General features: G+C 43.8%; 1 protein-coding gene across 4 annotated transcripts in view; it reads left to right on the top strand.

Moving 5' to 3' along the window:
• Nucleotides 1-20,976, top strand: part of tiam2a (TIAM Rac1 associated GEF 2a) — a 127,013-nt gene that overhangs the window by 91,454 nt on the left and 14,583 nt on the right. For 2 of the 4 annotated variants that reach the window (XM_034123606.1, XM_034123614.1), the window contains exons 10-19: nt 2,916-3,092; nt 3,651-3,755; nt 3,841-3,919; nt 4,057-4,146; nt 4,613-4,825; nt 7,322-7,416; nt 17,499-17,720; nt 18,979-19,047; nt 20,078-20,203; nt 20,698-20,806. In XM_034123606.1, coding sequence (XP_033979497.1) covers nt 2,916-3,092; nt 3,651-3,755; nt 3,841-3,919; nt 4,057-4,146; nt 4,613-4,825; nt 7,322-7,416; nt 17,499-17,720; nt 18,979-19,047; nt 20,078-20,203; nt 20,698-20,806 — 1,285 coding nt within the window. The other 2 variants (XM_034123617.1, XM_034123616.1) reach the window with 2 other exon arrangements.

The raw sequence follows: 20,976 nt of genomic DNA, 5'->3' as shown, positions 1-20,976 counted from the left end.
CATGGAAAACCTCAAAACCTGGGTGGAGTTTTGAGGAAATGAGGAGTAATTCTCTTTAAATAGATGTAATATAGGGAAATTGGCTAAAATTGTCTTCAACTGTTTGTTCTTCATGGTCACCCTATTTACTCAAGGCAGCGCTGTCATATTTGTGCTAGCCGGTTGCTAAGTGGAACAGAAAGGGTGTATTTGCGCAGCAGGCACTGAACCGCCCGACACTCCATCTTTAGAAGCTGCAGGGTAGAGGACGACTTGCTTGCAAATCATTTCCACACTTGAGAGGAAAGACTGAAGTATGGAATTATTTTGGTGGATGCAAACATAAATACAGTAGACACGCTCTTACCACACAGAGCACTCGTTGAAGTCCAGCGCGTGCCCTCACCGTACTCTTGGCAGTGGTTGATGGAACGTTGACCAGGCAACCGTTGGTCCGTCACAACCCTCTCTGACCATGAATGCGTGTTCAGTGTTAGTCACTCGCTGGGCAGGTCAAACCAAATCTTAGTTTTCCGGTCACACAAAGTTGCTTACACACAAGTGAGGCGGTTTTTGCAACCAGTTGCCATGACTGCTTGTTTTTTTATCCTCAGTTTGTCAGCATGACTTCACATCCCTAATACGCAGACAAGGTGGGTGTTGAAGTGGCACTTTGTCGTCCCTCCATCCCAACTGGTTAGGGAAACATTTAGGTAAGAACATTAGTGGCCTTTATTTTGGTACTGATTCCTGAAGTAGACTAGTCAAGGTGACATTTAGAAGACAAATTAAGCAAATGTTTGTCTGTGCTGCTTGTGTTTATCCAGGCTACACTCAGAACTGTGTTGGGCTAAGCGATGCTCTGAATCAGAGACCTTAACTTGTCCCTTTAGGCTCGTTGTCTGGCAGGGAAAACAAATGTTTTTCTCTTGTGGTGATGCTCAACTGCAAGCTCACACACACACACACACACACACACACACACACACACACACACACACACACACACACACACACACACACACACACACACACACACACACACACACACACACACACACACACACACACACACAACACAGAAAGGGCTGCCTTTCATGGAGGAAGTCTGCAGGAGTCTAAGACCGGGAATCACCTTTTTTTAAATCACTAACACTCACAAGCAGGTTTAATAGTGATTTAAATTCATGCATCAATGTATAAATAATATAGTTCCTTTTTTATGAAACTCCTCAAAATACATTAATCTTACTGAGTTTAATAGGCCCAGACCTTCGTTGTGCCGTAATGTAATTGGTCAATTTCATTGGGAATGCGAGGCTCCATAAAACACAACGACTAGCAATTATTGGAAAATCGAATATATTACATAAAAGAATGAAGAGCATGCCTCAAATTATTATGATCTTGCATTAAGGTTAATTACACTCGAATTATTAGTATTATTATTAATATTATTATTATTATTATTATTGTTGCACTCGTCAAATTATACATTTAGCAAAAGTATGGATTCCAACACCAACCATACAAAACAAATGCGAATAAAGAAAAAGTGTTTATTAATCACAATTTGTAAAATGTATATTATCTTAGACATTTAATTCAAATTTCTCGAATTTGTATTAAAGATCATATTTGAGCGTGAAGCTGAATGAGAAAGTTACGAGTATAGATATTTAGCGCACTGTTGGGGATACAATATATATGAGAATATAATACTGTAAACTAAATTAGTGCAAAATGTCAAATCTTTCAAAAATGTATCAAACTTTAATTTCGTTATTTGACACATATGCCTTTTAATAATAAAAAAAGATTCCATAATATATTATAAGCATAATTGCAACAATCTATAGATTTACAAAGAATGTCCTTCACGTTCAAACAACAAATGCAAGTGTTGATGTATTGAGTGTAATTTAGATTTTTTTATAACAGGGATATTATTATATTTTATGATGTATTGAAAGGCACTGTCAGCGAATGTTGAAAATACCCATTAGCTACAGTTTCTTTTTTATTCACACATGCACTAGACACACACACACACACACACACACACACACACACACACACACCTCTTGAGTATGATCCCATAATGCCTTTAAAACATCACTGTACACCCAGAACTGTTCACTCAAGCAATTATACTTCTTGGTCCAGTGTCTCATTATGACTGAGAACTCGTTCCGTCTTTGTAAGAAGTGCTGATCCTCTGGTTTCTTTAACCCACGTGGGTTTCAGTACATTTAGTGTGTTTGAGCCATTCCTCAAGATCTGGGGCTTGATAATTGCGGTGATAGGCTGCACTGTGGCGTCTCCCCACAGCCCCTGAACACAGCAGTGGCGCTTTTCCCTCCAGAGACACAGAGTCGTGACCAAAACCCCCAAATGGCTGCCTGTGAGGCTGAGCGCTGGGCTAACCCCCCCCCCCACCCTACCTTAATACCCAGCTCAGACCTCACTGTTAACGCCACCAACAAATAATTACCTTCTCATCTGAAAGTTTGACTGATTTTCAAATAAACTGCCCTGATACACCACTTAAATCAAAATGACTGGTGGCTTTTCAAACCAAATAAATGTGCGGATATCATCTGGACGTCTAGACCTGCCATTCGACCCTTGCCGATCGGCTTGTGTACACTGCCATTACTGTGACTATTATGTGGATCAACTGCCGTCTATGTTGTCAAATGAATTTCTGAAAGGCTAATTGTATGACATCTTTGCTCCGCCGCTTGATCCACAGCCAAGCTTTTAGACTAATGGAAGGGTATTGATTTGTGTGCTATTACTTCTACTCCCTCCCTCCCTCCCCGTGTTGTAACTCCTCCTTCCCCCTTTTCTGTTTACCCTCTCTCCTCCATATAATGATACTCACTCCCTTCCTTTTATCTTTCTTAACCCTGCCTCCTTGCCCTCTCCCACAGAGGCTGGACATGCTGAGCAGCATCTACTCCATGTCGCCCCCTGAGGGCAGGGTGTGGGACAGCATCAGCGCTGCCACAGACGTGCTGACGTGTGTGTACATGCCAGACGGCCTGACAGTCCAAGTTCCTGTCAGAAGAGACCAGACAGCTGCCGACCTTCTCTCTGCTGCCTGCAAGGTTGGTTTGGTAACCAATTGCAGGGAAATTATGACATGTCACCACAATACAACTACAATACTCCTGACAGTTGTTGCAGAAATAACAAACAAAAGCAGTCATGTCATTTGATTTAGTTTTCTAGAAGGTCTTTATGTTTTTGACATAATCCTGCCATTCACACTTAATGCCAACAATGTGTATCATCCTGTAATGTGGGGTTGCATTACATGGAAATACAACATTCAAATAGGAATTGTGAGGTTGTTAAATTGTCTTTTTTGGAGCATCTGTAGCAGCAGATTCGGTTATATTATGCCCCGTTTGAAATACCACACACATTCAGTCATTCTTCACTGACTGCACATATATTGACGTACACACACAATAGGCCACATTCCCCTGTGGCGGACCTTTTTTTTTTGTTTACCGCAAATTTCTCATCAAAAAGTGTAAAACCGGTGAATAATTCACGCCTGGACCTCACAGCAGCTGTCTGACTAGGCGTTGGTGCGTGAAACATGTGTGATCATTTTGTGCATGCAGGCCGCTGAACATTAGGGTCTCTTGTGTAAACAGGTGAAACAGCTGGACGAGGGCCTGCACTGCCTCAGACTGCACCGACGGGAGGGGCAGGGCGCGGGGGTCCGAAACGTGGCTCCTGGAGAGCTCCTCCGCGATGTGGTGAGCAGGGCAGAATCACACATGGACACACAGCGACCATCTTTATCTGCTTGTTTGTTTAATGTGTGTCGATGTCCCCCTGTAGGTCAATGATCAGTTGGAGGTGGTCCCAGTTAATGTGTTCACTTTACACATGAGCAGGCCGAGCACCACCGGAGACTTTGGTGAGTCGACAACATGCGGACTGATTTAGTTATGTCTGTAATTGTATTGTCCTCCTAATGATCCTTTAATGATGTAATCCATCTGTCGGTATTCACTCTCTCTAATCGTCTCAATTTGTTTCTCTTCCTCCCACCAGGTTTTGCAGTAACAGGACACATAGACAGTCAGAGAAACAGCAGGATTTTTGTCAGCGAAGTGCTTCCTGATGACCTGGCTTTCAACGCAGGTGCTCAACATATGTCTTTCAATCAAAACAGTAACAGAGTGTTTGGCATTGTGAATTAGCATGCTGTTCTCCAATTCTTCTACATTTGCTCAGCTTGTTTCTCCAAAAACTCAAGATCCAGTCCCTTATGACTAAAAGCCTTAAACATCAGCTTGATTATAGTAAAAAGGTCTAAAAAGTGTCTTATCTTTGGGAGATGCAATGCCATTACACATGACCAAATAAAACAGACAGTTACCTTGATTTAAGTGATGGATTGGGACATATGTGATAACCTTAGTACCTACTCAACAACATTTTACAATAGGTCTAGTCTTTTTTTATACATTTCAATGCAGACATTTTACATATTATACCGTCTAAGAAGGACAGAAATAATCCTGAAACCTCCAGTCTCATGATCACACATGAGATTTGTGTGGCCTCTCCACGTCCTTCTCTGAACCATACTTGCGTGTGTTCCCAGGTCTGCGTCCAGGCGATGAGATCCTGGTGCTGAACGGCCGCTGTGTGTCCGCCCTGGACCTCACGCGGATCCAGACGCTGTTTGCTGAACAAACCCTCCACCTGAACCTGAGGCGGGATGGACCCTCGTCACAAACCTTGGGCTCCAACCACCTGACCCTTCCTCACAACCAGGAGGTCCGCGGCAAGCACCACCGAGCCAAGTCCTCCTCAGGTGCTTAAAGCCACGCGGCGTCTAACCAGCTACAAACACATAGATGTGGTCATTAGTGGGGCTCCATTTGTAATTAGAGGCTATAGATGTTCACTTAATGACAACACTTAATGGAAAGTGAAGTTGATAGTGATACCCTTTCGTTTTAGTTTGTTAGACAGATGGTGAGAGAGAGAGAAAAAGACACACAATGAAAGAGAGAAATTGTAGCTGCTGAGAAATGGTCGGCACACCCATCGAGAGAGTGCTGTCTCATCTCTGCGTACATGCAGTGTGAAGGCAATAGTTTCACAATTTCTCTGAAAGCAAGCTGTGTCGTTTTTCTTGTAAACACCCCGTCTCTGCCACTGCTAATGTCCAGTTTACCCCTACAGATTTCTGTTTTTGTATATTTTTGTTTTGGGATCAGGTTTGTCTTTGTCCTTTAATATGTACTTTGTCAGGCGTTGTGCTTATCTAAACGTTAAAGTCACTTTCAGTCGCTTACAAGAGCCGTTTTTGCTGAGAAGTAGGTAGTTTTGTCACCTAAACCACAAAGCAGCCACCAAACTTCTGCTCGAGTTAAGATCTCAATTCTGATCACTACTTCCTCAAAAGTGACTCCCTTGACTCAGATTAAAGAAGTAAAAAAAAAAGGTTCCAGTTTAAGACAGCTCTGCGTGTCCCAGGGGAGAGAAAAAGCCCATACGGGGATTTTGACCGCAGAGTGCTCGTTATCGCTGTGAATGTATAGTATCCTGTCAGCCTGGTTTAATCTCAGAGCAGAGGCGAGGTGTCAGAACAGGGAGGTCGTCCGTGTCGCCGGACAAACACAGCTGAGACCCAGCGGGTATGGATACAATTTGTTTGTTCACGCCTCACTCTAAAACGGTAAGGGAAATATACCTCAACATCGTTGGTATCAACAAGTCTATGATTTGGGTCAGTTTATATGATGTCGGGTTAGATACAAATGATAACCTTAGTTTTAACAACAGTTATGCTAATGTGTTATCAGATTGGCTTGTTTGTCTGTTTGGATTACTTGGAAACTACTGGTTCAATTTTTGTATTAGACATTTTGTGATCAATCTAAATCACAGGCCAGATGCCCACATTATTTTCACTTCTGAAAAAGTAGTCTGCCCTCTCTGATGTCCCTTTTAGTTAATAACAAGTATTTCCAAAAATTGTTTAGAAAGGTTGAGCTAATGAGAGTGTACATATTCTGACAAAAGCAGAGAGGGACAATTTAATTTTTTATAACAATTAAAATGTCTTCAAGGTTATTTTTTGGTTATAATGTGAGAGTCACGGTGAACAGAGACTTATTTTTTAGTCAAAGCAATTATAATGACTTGCCGATCTTTATCACAGGATGTTAGGGCTTCACGAACTGCACTCTACCCCTCTGTTTAACCTTTTAACACATTTTTTGATAAAATATGCCAAAACTAGACTACTGAAATTCTCTGTCTACATTTGCATAACATCCAATGCGTTATTCATAATGGCTTATTTCATTGTGTGGCAAAAACAGTCAAAAACAAGAGCCAGTTTCATAGAAAGTTTTGAGCGTCATCTTAATGATTGTAATTCATTAGAGTTTCCTCCACTACAGCCGTAATTGAACACAGAGGGATTAATGACTTGGAGGCCTCATTACAGAGAGTGGTGTGATCAAAGGGGCTGCCGTTCTCTTCTCGGTCTCTAGAGGGCGTATGATCCCAGGCAGGCTGATAGAGGAGGCAGGGAGGCAAAACCAGACCAAATGGGGAAATTATCACTTGTCTGTCACACATGATTTCAGGATGGCAGTCCTTGATGACATCTGTCCATCATCTGGATTCATTCAGAAAAGAATAGAGAGTACAAGAAAAGAGATAAATACATATCTTTTGTATCTCTGTATTATCAGTTGGACGTTTTTGTTTGACGATGATTGGCTTCTCAAAAAAGGAGAAGTTCTGCACAACAGGAGCCCTCGAAGTTTTCTTTTGTTTCCTGCTGTTACATTGGCCCTCCTCCCGGGCTACAATCAGGAAGAAAGTCTTTTCATGTGCCAACTGCTACAGAGTCTGTCCTCGGGTCCTTGAATTTAGAGAGATAGCCAGAATGGGCAAAATGTTTTTCGAAACTCTCAATCTGATAATGTCATCCTATCAGAAGGCTTATATGCAAATAAACATTGTATTAGCGAAATGTGACTTTAAGACAATGTGAGGGTGTTGTTTGTTTTAGTGAAACAAGGCAAGAGATAGTAGTCTTTAATTATGATTGCCCAAGTTCTCTTTTTTGGGATGACTGAATGCCAGGGTCATTTGTAGACCGGAGACGCCCATGATGGATTTAGACTATAATTAGCCAGCATTGTTTGTGTATTGTGGTCAGTAGAAGTATGTGCCTCAGCATAAAAGCACAATAGTGCAGAAGCAGCAAAAACACTATCACACATACGCAGAGTGATGCTAAAACTAATGTTAAAAATGTCCCCCCCCCCCCTCTCTCTCTCTCCAGATGTGTGCACTGCAGCTGACGGTGCGGAGTCCCTGCATGTAGGACTGGAGATCGGTCACTCCCACTGCGCACTCAGGCCCGTTCAGCACAGCAAGGTAGGAGGAGCCTGAGTGTGTCTGAGTGCAAGAAAGAAAGTACTCCTATTGTCTGCTAGACATGCTAGAGTGTTTCTTTTGTCTTGAGTGTGTGTATGTGTGTTTGTGCCCACTCACAGTGGCAGCTGTGGGGTTGTCAGAAACCAAACTGGCACCAATTCTTAGAATTACCATAATTAGGATACTCCATCATAGCCAGCGGTATCAACACAGCTTATTACTGTCACGCAGACAGGATGCAGACTGAGAGAAGGGGCTGTGTCCTGCCACCGCCTCCTACACACACACACACATACATGCATTTGATGGCATGACAAATCGAATACGCCTCTGTCATCTTTGCCTCTGCCCACATATACATAGCTGTCATATAAAGCAACAGCAGTTAATGTAATGAATATATTTACGAAAAGAAGATATCTTCTTGCTTTCATCATATTCCTGATGCCTGTAGTCATCAGGAATATGGGTACACTCTATAGGTACTCTCTCATATCAGTTTCAGAGAAATATCTCCTCTATAAATATGCCAAACGGTCGTCCCTGATGATTTATGGCAGCCTGCATGCCTATTTCTGTCGTGTCTGTTGTTGAATATCTGGTCAGCCTTTTTTGATATGTAAACCAACATTATCAGAATACCTTTATTGAAGTCATTAAACTGAGCAGGAGCCTGTCCCATGGGGAATTACGCCTCAGTGCTGTGGTAATGTAACACGGGAGAGTGTGTGTGTGTGCCACTGTTTATTGGGACCGTTAATGAGTGTGTGGGGTTGCCACGAAGAGCTGTGTGTTAATGATGTAGACATGGCTGTCTAGAAGCCTGAACTGAGAGGGGATGTGTGCATTCATGCATATTTACCTTATCTTTCATCATCAAAATGAAAATAGGCAGTCGTGCTGTGCTTGTTTCGTCAATGATTCATTTTAAATCCAGGCCAAATATCCAGAAACTGTCTCTCATTGCAAGGGCTTTATACTAATTGCCTGTGTCAGAAGATGCAGTTCAGTATTTGACCCGAGGTCAGCCATGGGGTGGATTACAGAGGACAAATTGCCCTCTTCTTCTCCGCTTTCTTTTCCTTCTCTTTGGTCTCTTATTGTTTGCCCGGTGACACGAGCAGGTCCCACTGCGCTGTGATCTGCACTGCACCACTACTGCTCGGCTCCCTGCCGTTTGTCTTTTACTGAGGAATGAATGGAAAAATGTGTGTGTATATGTGTGAGCGGGGTTTTCTGAATGTGCGCTTGTGTCACTGCACATTTCGAGGCACAAAAGGTGAAAAAGCTTTCTGCCTCTATCGGGGAAAAGTCAGCCACTGTGAAGCCGATACAAAAAAAAAGCCAGGGAGAGATATTGGTGCTGGTGAATCAGATTGTTGCTGTCACGAAGAGCAGAATTTAATCACTGCATGGCCATCAGTTTGTCCTCTGGGCCGGAGAGAAAGAAATGGAGTCACAGGGAAGAAAATCAGCCATGTATCAGCATATTGGCGCACACATGCGTGCACACGGCATTCTGAAAGTCAATAGAGATGGATGGAAAGGAAAGTCTAATTTCAAGCTTCTTGTCACACCTTGTAATCGGCCGCCTCACTAGACTGACTACCTTTGATTAAATGGTCCGTTGAATTCCAATTTGGGCTTATTACACAAGAGAGATCAGCGTGTGTTTGGGTGTGATTTTCAGGTGAATTGCTTACTATGCACAGGTACCAATGTTGTTCACCATCTGGATACTGATTGTGACTCCTGTGCCTGTGAGTTACTTAATGATACATTTTGCTATAAGGAGCCATAGCAATTGGTTTAACGCAGCGTTTCTGCATCATTATTAAGCCTGGCCAATCGATTGCGGACGCCAACTGAATTGGTCCCGGAAAACTCCCACGAGGCCGCTCAAATTGAATTGATTTGACATGCATTGGTGAATTAATGCAGTCATAAGGATGCGTTATAGGCAACACCAGAATTGTTGCATTCACTTTGTTTGTTCCTCACCTAATCTCCACTAGTTTAGCAACAGAAAGACTTGGATTGAGGCTTGATGTGGATTTGTTGGCTGCAACGTCGTCAACACAGCCACACGCAGACATGTGATGACACACACACATCTATAGCATACCAGGCGGAGACAGATGGAAGGACGTGGGAAGTAATCTGCCACAGTCTGGTTTAACCACATGTCACCAGGTTCATTGGCTCCAGCTTCTCAAATGGGAATATTTTCTGTTTTTTTTAGACAGCCATAGTATTTTGAATACATTTTGGTTTTGATTGAATATCTCTTGAGAACCTTTTTATTGGAATTTCCCCAAAAAATAAAGTTGTCCTTAGAGGAAAGATCAGTGATGGTGATCCAATAATCTTCAGTTGCTTCATTTGGTGTATTCAGTAAAACAGGTTTCATGTAAAGTTGTAATTATTTGTCAATTAATTGAATTGGCACTCTGCCAACCTTGTCATGTCATTGAACCCAATGAACCACACCAATTTAATTTATTCTATATCCTCACAACCTTTGCCATGTTGTTTTGGTGTCACATTCTATTATGTAGTAAAAACTATGAAATGTTGTATCCTATGAATAGCAGTCATACTGTATGATTCAAACTTTGTAAAGTAGCAAGGCAAGTCTTGTATTACACTAAAGGTTAAACAGCAGACAGACATATTAAGCCTCTTTGCTTTGGTCCAGACTAGATATTACAGTAAGAGCATTTCAATGGACTTATAAAGAGAGCGATGGCTGCAACAGTCCTCTGTCAGAGAGAGAGAGAGAGAGAGAGAGAGAGATTGTTTACATAGTGATGGTATTATGTGCCTTCTCTAATTTAGAAGAGGGCGTTCATAGACCTCCAAATGTGCGCAGGTTATTTTTCCTCTGGACTCACCCGTCCTTTTACCCATGTGTCAGTGGGCGAGTGCAGTCTGAGAGGGGTTTTAACACTTTAAAAAAATGTGTGACTACCATTAGGTTGAACTTTTCAATTTCTATTCTTCCCTCACATCATTGCTCCTAGACTTCAAACAGATACAGAAGATGCCTCCAATATTATATATATCATCATCTTTAAACATTATTCAATCTTCCTTTGAGCTTAAAACTTCCCCTTCCCAATCTTTACCCGACTGATATGTGTGTCTGCCTTTTGAATGGGAGTCTGGTGGGATAAATTAGGTAAGTTTCTATGTGTCGGCATGTGGGTGTGTTTTGACTAAGCCCATCAGTTGCCATCTGGCCAGGAGCAGGCTAATAATCTGGGCTTAAAGCTGTCTGCACAGTTAATGCTTGCCTGCTTCCGTCAGTCCATTATTTTGTAAACAACTTGGAAAGACATAGCTGGGGATACAAACTTTTTTAACAAGGGGCACCGGAGGGACCGATAAGGACCCGGATCCAACATGAGCCAGATCTGACTGGAATGAACGCACCGGTGGTTCTGGTTCCTGGCACAGCCGTGGTTGAAGTCATACCAATAGTAGCCCCAACGGTGAGCGATGAAGATCCTCGGCCGGGCCTCTACCTCACCACCTTGATGGAGCTCTTTATGCGGGACCAGTCGCCCGCCCAGGCCCTGTGCTCCCTCCTGGCCATGTACTGGTTCTGGCCCTCTGGCTGTGAGGCTGAGGAGAAGGACCTGTTTCTGGGCTCCGTGCTGCTCAGTTTGAGACGTTTCCTCAAAGACAAGCTGGCCTGCCTGGGTCAGGACATGACTTCCTGCGTGTCCTGCAAGAGTGACAAACAAACGGTAACTATGGGCAGGTGTGCTCCTCGATGTTTTGAACTTAGATAGCTGATACTATGAGTCTTCACGCTTAAGCTCCAGCTCTTACGCACTCCCCCAACCTGTGTGTCTCTGCTAAAAATAGCTAGTAGCTAGAGTAGTTTTACATTGCGAGTCTCTTATTTGCATTTAACATTTCAACCTTAATTTTTAAAAGCTCATGAATTGACCATGTCAGTCAGATGGTTTGCCTCTTAGGTCTAGACTGAAATATATAAAAAAAACTAGGGAATAAATTGGCATGAAACATGGTACAGACACCTATAATTACCAAAGTATAATCGTAAACAATCACTGTGTTGATCTCCTAAATGTTCCTTTAATTCAACCAAAGTAATTTGTCCATTACTTTGGTGTATGCTTTTATTGCTATCCATGATATTATCTCAGCACTATGGGCTGTAGTATTGGTTATATTGGTCTGACTTTAGGGCCGTGTATTAACACTCAAGCGGTCACCTTGTGTGCCTAGTGGGTCTGTTATCTGTTAGTATCATGTAATCTATGGCAAATGTATGCTGTGGCTACTTCAGTGTGATCTGGTTGCCTCTGATTCACCCAGATTGATATTTTTCCAGGTCAGGAAAGGGTGTGGGTTCAGCACAGGGATCACCATTAGTTATTCTGCAGACTTGTTTGTCATCAAGCCACGTATACCGTTGGCAACAATAATTTCCTTTAACCCTTAGTGCGTCTTGGTGGATTAAGAATAGTGTATAGTGCTGGCATTGCTTTGCCTTTGTACCGGCAGTCATGCAAAGCAGTGGATGTGAATAGCCTACGGGACTCAGTAGAATGGGTGCTTTTATCGGAAGCTGGCTTCATTATTAAAACACACTCTTCTCCCAAAGTCCTCCGAGACTTGGCGGAATAATATTTGTTTAGGATGAATAATAAAAGGCGTAAATGGGCTTAAACGCGACGGGACCAGGCCTCCCTCTCATCTTCCTCTCCCCTCCCCTCCACTCTGTTTGATTTATGAGCATGCGTCTTCTTTTATTGTGCTTTGAAAAGAAGATGGCATCATGGCACTATAGCCCACTAACTTTGCAAATGAATCACTGGCCTGCCTACTGGGCACTCGCTTTCTCTCTCATAGTGTCATGACAAGGCTATTTCCCATGGACACGCCTGTATTGCATCCCCTTTTCTTAACCCTCCCCTCTCCCAATGTTTGTTTGTTTGTTTACTTCAACTACGTGGCCTCTCTGCTGGTGAAGCGCAAGCCATCTCCTTTGATTTGAGCGCCGTTTCATCTGCAAAGCCGACTGAGCTCTGTACATAATGGCTCCATTGGAGCGTCAAAGAGAGATGGAGACAGTGTTCTCTGTTTATCCTGCAACCTCCGAGCCTGACAGAACTGAGCGTTGTTTTTTATGCTTTACACCCAACACTTGGACAAAACAACTATTGGAATATAAACACAAATGAGACTGAGAATAATTGTGAATGTTTCAGAAACAGGGGGGTTAAAATGCACCATAGTAATTGCACATGATTGCAGCAAACGGTGAGGATCATGAGCTTGGAGGCCTTGGTAAACTTCAAACCAAGTGCTTGTTGGGTTTTTATGGAATCCCCCCCAAATCCTGATCGAAGGGCCTAGGGATCAAGGTGCCAACCATGAACTGCAATAGGGCACCCTTGTTGCATTTCACTCCCATTTTCTCTCTTGCATCTATTCTTTGACTGTGTTCTAATAAAAGCATCAAATGCCAAATATACAAAAAGTAAGACTGTCATCTCCCTGGAATCCCCATCTTGACACTGTATTGTCTTCTTTTACAATACCAGTAGTATCTTCCCTTAGTCTTAAAAAAGGGTATAATAAATCCAGTTTTAAAATCCAAGTAAGATCTTGTGGACATGGCTTTGATCTATATGTATTCCATGTGAAATTACCTTGTGCACTGTGTGATGCATATCAAATTTTATTCTAGTGCGGGGCCATAGTTAACATTCCTGCCCTGTTACCCCCCAACGGCTCAGAGCCTCCCATTTTTGAGTCAGCCATTCCTCTGTGTGTGGAGGTAACAAGCCAGAACAGTCTGCATTGTACTGATGCTATTGAGAGACTGGACACAGATACAGCCCCCGGCCTCTCCATTCAGCTCTCTCGAAGTTACACCGTGGTCACATGGAGCTGAAAAGGAGGGGAAGAACCAGAGGAAGAGGAAATAGAAATGTCTTGAGGCAAATGGATAGAGGGAAGTAGGATTGATGGCGGGTTGTAAAAGTGGAGATGTAGGAATTACAGCGTTGATGGAAAGAGACGGACAGTGAGAGAGAGAGAGAGAGAGAGAGAGAGAGGACACTGTTGCCAGGGGAAGAATTCTCCTCCATTTGCACATGCCAAGTGGCCCGGCCGTCCACGAGTGATTGATATGCAAAACAAGCCGGCAGCAGGCACTTTTTCTCTGCTTACGCTCACAGAACGGCAGGACACGGGATCAATGGCTCCATCCCATATCAAAGCCCACTCCGCCTCAGAGGCATAGGTGTACTCGATACCAAGGTCTCTGACCCGGGCCTAGCAGAGAGGCGGGCAGCACTGGACACTAATTAGAGTAGAAGAAAGGAGGAGGAGGGTGAGAAAAGTTGCAGAAGGGATTGACCGTCCATCACATTAAAATCAGAGGTGGACGGATACACAGATCTCCAACACGGTCAAGACTGCTCAGGTCTCTGTCGGATGCATTTCTCAAGTTGTCAAGTTGTATAACCTCGCATCATGCCAGCGTCCAGGGGAGGCAGGCTGCGTAGGAAGGGCTGCTCACTGGCCCGGAGGACCCAGCGGCAGGCCACAGCGGCATGGAGGCTGCTCTACAGACTGCTCTTCATGGTGAGCCCAGGATTGAGAGTCGATATTTAACAATGGTTATGCTTCAATATTCAATGTAGTTTTTGAAGGGTCTTCATTAAAAGAGACTATAGAAAGTCATCAGCACTCAACTGTGTTTAAAGTTTACTTCTCCTCAAGTGAGTGGGTATGATAAAGGCTTTTTGGATTCATATAAATGAGGCTGCCATGTACTTTAAGCTTGTCCTGGTCATTTCTCCAGTCTCGAATACAGCTGAGACTAGATTTATAGCATGTTGCGATGGAGCCCTTTGCTTTACCATCAAGATGGCTCTAGCAAGTGGACATCATGTTCCTGTGTGTGGCTGTTGACTGAAAATAAAAAGGAAATGCAGCTAGACTGTAAGAAGGAAACCAAGTAGGGAAAGACAAAATGACTCACCATCTATTTATTTTTGATACCGGCAAAGGTTAACAAAGACCTCTTTCTTATAAATTGCTTAAAAGGCATAGACAGCCAGAAGAGGTAGTAACATGATCCAGGGCTGTCAGCTGTCAGAGAAAACCCTGAATAGGAATTCACAGCCGCGCTGTCGGATGCACTCGTCTTTCCCCGCACTCCCGGGCTTTTCTCCCGCCTCCGCTGGCTCCTGTCCTCGGCTCTTAATTGGTTATTTTGGCTAGCTGTCGGGCTGTGTTGGTGGGGTTGTTGTGAGGCAATCACAATTCCTGAGTCATGACAGCGTGGAGCCCCCCACCTCCCACTTCCCTTCGCTTTTCTGCTCTCTTTCTCTCTGCCCACATCTTCTCGTCACGCTCTAATGCAGGTATCTGCCATTTAGTGTTGATGGGAATCTTACTCGCATAGAAAGCTTTGTGAGAGGTAAACTTGTGTTTCCATGTGCACACTCTTCCCGGACTTCCAATAAAGCACATGCACTTTTCTTTACCCCCTCACCTCGGAAACTCCTTCATCATTGTATATGCGGAACACGAACATGTCCCCACATCCTTGCAGCATGTGGGTGTGATGATAATTAACTCGGCACTTGAGTGGCGGTGTGTGCTACTGGACCGGCTCCCCCTCTCCTCTGGGCGCCTGTATCCAGAATAAATGGCAGATATGACTGTTATCTGGAGCTAGCAGCGGGCTGTATGATGAATATGTTGCTCTGATATCCTTAACCTCTGTGTTTCCTTCAGGCAATCTCCCCCTGGTCTGCCTGAGTTTTCCCAGAGTGTGTATCACTAAATGAACGCTGACTGGCGCTGTGTCTGAAGTGTATTTTGTGACCTTTAGTTGGATGGTTTTGTCAGCATCTGTAGTTACATTGCTGGGTTACTTGTGTTCCTTATTCATTCCTTCTGAAAAAAGGACAAGTGCTACATGAATGTGGGTGTGAACAAAATAAATGTTTACAAGAATAAATTCCCATCAGGTGGTGAATTAGATGATAGTTGGCAACATGTACTCTGAGAAGTTAGAACTTTCATGAGTAGAAATACTTGCAACCCAATTTATAGCAAAGTCCCTTTTAGCTATGCTAGCAGGATGGCTATGTTGGAAAGTCCGTCACAAAAATAACTTTTGCCATGACATTTAAAAAAAACATTCATGTTACTCTCAGGATGAATTGTAATACACTTGTACTACATTTTCATCATCCAGTAAATGTATCTTGTCTGCTTATCGACAAAAAAGCTTAAAGATTATATCCGCTAAACATTGGCATGTTAGCTTTTAGTAAAGCCTCAAATAGCTAATAGCATGTCTGTAGACTTGATTTGAACATAAACGGAGAATGTGGTTTATTGTTAGTGTTTTTAACATTCACAGGTCAGTCTGTTTGCAGTGAATATGTGGGGCACGCTCCAATCAGAACATCCCTCCACCAGCGCAGAGGGAAACATTAAGTCGCCTCATAATTATCATCCCACATTCAAAGAGCTCCAGAGTGGAGCGCTGCTGTGGGCGGTGGATCACATGAAAGAGGCTTAGCCAGACATAAATGCAGTGGCATTTCCCCTCTACTTTCGACTCTTTCAGTCTGTCGCTCTCACACAGTCTACACTGCAGCATTGGAGGGCCGTCTCTAGAGTGACCATGCCATAATGAGCTGGCTGATGAACTGCAGTCCTATTAATGGAAGCCTTAGTTGTCTGTGGGCTCCCTGGCTGTGGATAGTGGGGGTTACTATGGGTGGTATCTCACACCATTGGAGCAAAATGTCTCAGACATGCTTTCATACACTACGTGGAAAGTGTGTACGTGTGTATATTGATGTCTGCAGTGTCAGAATGAAGCATGTATTGATCCATGTGTGTTGCTGTATAGTCTTGAGGAGTGAGCTCCACTTAAATGCTTGCTCATGCAATACCCCACACACACTGGCGCAGAGTGCTGAGCAGCTGTTTTGCCTGCCGTCGCTGTGTTGCTGTGCAGCCGATAGGAACCTGCTATTACTGGCACTTATCAGCCTCTGCTGATTCCACCGACTCACCACAGATTGTAATTCCACATCATGTTTTTCCCTTGGAATAAGCAAGGCTGGTCATTATTAGGCTATTTTTAGTATTGAAATCACATCATAATTGATGGCTTGGGCACTACAGTCTGGCAATGCTTGAAGCAGTTGATGAAATGGTGCTTGAATAGCTTGTCAAGTAAGAAATGAGGATATATTTGTCTTGTGTTGAAACATTTACTGTAGTGCTGGAAAACCATACTATACAGCGGTAATACAGAGAGGCTGATAATGGAAAATGTTCTGCCACAGCCGCTCTTCAAGATTCTACCCGCCACAGGCAACACTTCGTAGTGCTGTGCCTACGGCTGATGTACATTTCTCTTCCCCAGGCAAAGCAGTCCAATATGAAGCGATGCAGATTAGCTGTTTCTAAACCCTCTGTGGATGCTATGACGCTAAGTTGTTCATGGGGGTTCCACCTATCAGAAAAGTACACATCAGGCAGGAGAAAAGCTTATTTTGTTGTGAATGAGCAGAGGTATAACCAGCTGAATTCTGATAATGAGATGCTTCTAACCCACTCTCTTTAATATAAAACTTTTTCAAACTATTCCATGAACACTTGGGATGTCCTGGCATGTCAAGTCTCCTGGAATTGATGTGACACAAAGCTGCATGACTGTCCATTATGGATTTAGAAGAATAATGTGATGTAATGCTATCTGCTGGGATATCCAGTCAGTCTTTCAGATGCTCCGTAAAGTCTTTGATGCAAAGCCAATTAGCATGAAGTGAATAACTTAATCTCCATAACACTCTTAGTAACCCCCGGAGAATCACTAGCCATGTTCAGTGTAGAATTATATACATCATTATTTTTTTGTACATTAGTCACATGTTAATAGATCCTCAATGTTTCTCATTGCTGTTTCTCAAGTGTGATAATCCTTATTTTATCCAGCTGGATTTTATAATCCCAGAGCTGCCTAAACTAAATACCCCTCCCTCTCTGTGTACCCCCTACAGAGCGTGGACACAGTCTGCACCCTCTACCAGTCCTGCCAGGAGGGGGCGGCCTCAGGGTCCGGGGGTTTGATGGACGACACCAAGGGGGCTCCAGTGAGGCAGGGAGGGGAGTCGGGCTCGGGTCCCACCCTGCTCAGACCCTGCCCCAAACACATGAGTGCCACTGAGAGGTTACGCAAGGTCATTCAAGAGCTGGTGGACACGGAGAAGTCCTACGTCAAGGTGAGAGCGCCAAGCATTTATTATTAGAAGCTTACGGGACACATGTGATTAAACCTAATTTGAAATCAGTTGCACTTTTATTTTTGTACTCCTCAGTTATAAAAGTGTATATACTTTTTTCTTTTTACTTTTATACAAAAAAGCACTATACTTTCTTTTAACTCCATCATAACTGGACTACTCATGTCTACATAATGGTCATCATCGCTGGCAGCTGCCAAGTTAAACATTTGGGAAGTGACAGTTCTTTTATTTAAAAAAAATATATAAATTATATAAATCTGACTTTCCAGTCTGAACAATAACACCTTGTATCTTTTGTAAAATAGAGTTATAATATACAAATTGATCATAGTGCTGGTAGATGGATTTAGCTTCTTTTGGACAATGCTAAGCTAGCTGTTTTCCCCAGTTTTTATGCTACGCTAAATTAACTGGCTGCTCCATTCAGCTATCTATTTAATATACAAGATGAGGACGAAAGTACTTCTTCTCGTCTTAGTGTCAGCAAAAAAGCGTATAAGCTTATTTCCCAAAATGCTAAACCTTTCATTTTTATATAAGATATAATGCTGCGAGTGACATAAAACAAGAGAATGAATGCGGGAGAAGCTGTTTCCTGTTTCACAGTCAGTGCTCTTCCATTCCTCCTACTCCTGTCTGGACTTATTTATCCTCTTCCCGCCCAATCTTTTTGCTGCCCTCATGTTTTCTAGTACGACCTTTTCCTCCCCGACACACATTAAACAGCTACACTCTTGATCTTCCCGACTCTGCAACACAGTCATGGCTGGTATTTTTTTTTCTTCCTTTTTCTAATTTTTCATTAAGTCCATTCCCCGGTGCACCCCTCCTCTTCCAATCGCCGTTGATTTGTAATGGAGTGAGGAGATTGTCTACCCAGAGTGCCTTGATGCAGGCCTGCTCGCCCGTATCCATGCACCACTCACGAGTGAGGCAGTCTGGGGAGGGGACGGGGAGTGGGAGGGGGACGGGGAGTGGGAGGGGGAGGGGGAAGATCATAAATCAACCTAATGAGAATATCTCCGCTGATACCGAGACAAGCTACAGCCACATTAAAGTAGTGGGGGGAGAAGGAGGGAGAAGATGGAGGAATGGGGTGAGGGACTGTGGGAGGGGAAACAATCAGAGGTTGTAAAGGGGAAAATAAATGGTCAGATTTTTAAATGAGGTTAAAGAATAGAATGCTGTATGATTCCTTCTCTCTGACCTTTGATTTTATTTATCTTGTGCACAGGACCTGGACTGTTTGTTTGAGATTTACCTGAAACCCCTGCAGAATGAAACCTTCCTCACACTGGACGAGGTAAGAGGTGTGTGTGTGTGTGTGTGTGTGTGTGTGTGTGTGTGTGTGTGTGTGTGTGTGTGTGTGTGTGTGTGTGTGTGTGTGTGTGTGTGTGTGTGTGTGTGTGTGTGTGTGTGTGTGTGTGTGTGTGTGTGTGTGTGTGTGTGTGTGTGTGTGTGTGTGTGTGTGTGTGTGTGTGTGTGTGTGTGTGTGTGTGTGTGTGTGTGTGTGTGTGTGTGTGTGTGTGTGTGTGTCAGCTCGAGGCGTATCCTGGGAGGTGCTAAGGCGAAATAGGACGTGGAATTCATTGAGTGTTTATTACCCAGAGGTGACGCCAATGAACCCTACCAGGAGGACAAATTTGCATTCCCCTACGTGACCTTCCGGCTAGTTTGAGATAAAACCCACCCTTTAAGAATCCACGTCGGATTCACACACCACAGTATAGCTGTGATGTCACCTCTTTCCATAAATAAAAATGTTTTTTCCTTCTCCTTTTGTAAACACCTTGAATGAAGCCGTCAGTGTGTGTTCCTGTGGAGTAGCCGCAGCATGCTAATAACCGTGTTGCAGTTTCCAGCCCTGTGTGCAGAGCGTGACCTCGCACACAGGACGACTCTCCCAAGACGTACTAGTCGATAGGCCACTGAGCACTGGGGCAAATTAAAAGGCAGTTATGGGACAGCGGGACGTGTCCAGACACAAAATAGAGGAGAGCGTGCGCGCCCCTGAAACGGCTTTTAATGAAGGGAAGGGTTGACCCTGGGAGTGTGTGTGTTAGACGGTTGAAGTGTGTGTGCGCTGCATTCATAGGCTTGTCCCCAAGTGCCTTTGTCAGAGATGGAGCCATCAGAGTGGAGCTTTATAACACTCCGGGGTGCCTGTCTGACGTGCTATTATGAATTACAAGCCATCTAGGCTGTTTTTTTTTTCTTGTAGCCTCATATTCATTCTCCCCCTCCCCTTCAATCTTCCTCCCATCCATCCTTATCCATCACCACCTCTTCTTTCCTCACCTCTTCCTATCCATCGCTCTCCTCCTCCTCTTCAGATGGAGAGTCTGTTTGGCAGCCTGCCTGAGATGTTGGACTTCCAGAGGGTCTTCCTGCAGACCCTAGAGGAGAGGATCGCCTCCTCGCCTGATTTCAACACCCTGGAGACCCCCTCACAATTCAAGGTGAGACCCCCACACAATAACATATCAACTTATTGATTAAATGTCCGAAGCCTTAATGGGTTTTCCATAAGAATGAGTATACAGAACGACGTTATCGTCAAACCAGGTGATTTTAACCACATTTCCAAAGAGAAAGTTATAATGTTTGATATCTTGAGGTTTATTAATAATTGAGGTGGTGTGACAGGGGCATCTCCGGCTGATTCATAGTCTTGACATGACAGGGTTATTGATCGAGGCGGCGGTTCACTGGTTGGATTGTGAGCTGCTGAAAGCTAGTGTACTCAGGAGGTTAGGTGAGAGGGAGAGGACAGAGGGGGGGGCTCCCGAGAGAGTGGGCACAGAGTGGTTACGGTCGTGACTTCACATGTTCGCTCTCTTTCATCCCCTCTCTCTCTTCTCGTGTGTCTGTGTGTAGCCTCGCTCTCTCACCATCTGTACGGCACTCAGTCCCATCTCTTGTTTTTCTCTCTCACACCCTCTCGGGTTCGCAGAAGCTGCTGTTTTCTCTCGGGGGTTCGTTCCTCTACTACGCCGACCACTTCAAGCTCTACAGCGGCTTCTGCGCCAACCACATCAAGGTCCAGAAGGTCATGGAGAGAGGTACAACACACACCTGAACACATGAAGAACACACACACTCCTACTGCACAAAATGAAATAGTATTTGCAGACATACCGTCCCACACAATCCCTGCTAAATCCGGTTTCCTTGCACCTCCGTTGCATCAGAGATACCTCTTGGCTCTCACTGTTGAAGGTTTGTTCTTATA

This window comes from Trematomus bernacchii, unplaced genomic scaffold (genome assembly GCF_902827165.1).
Source record: "Trematomus bernacchii unplaced genomic scaffold, fTreBer1.1, whole genome shotgun sequence".
Classification (NCBI taxonomy): Eukaryota; Metazoa; Chordata; class Actinopteri; order Perciformes; family Nototheniidae; genus Trematomus; species Trematomus bernacchii.
The sequence above is the reverse complement of the archived record's forward strand: the minus strand, read 5'-3'. Positions and strand labels throughout refer to the sequence as shown.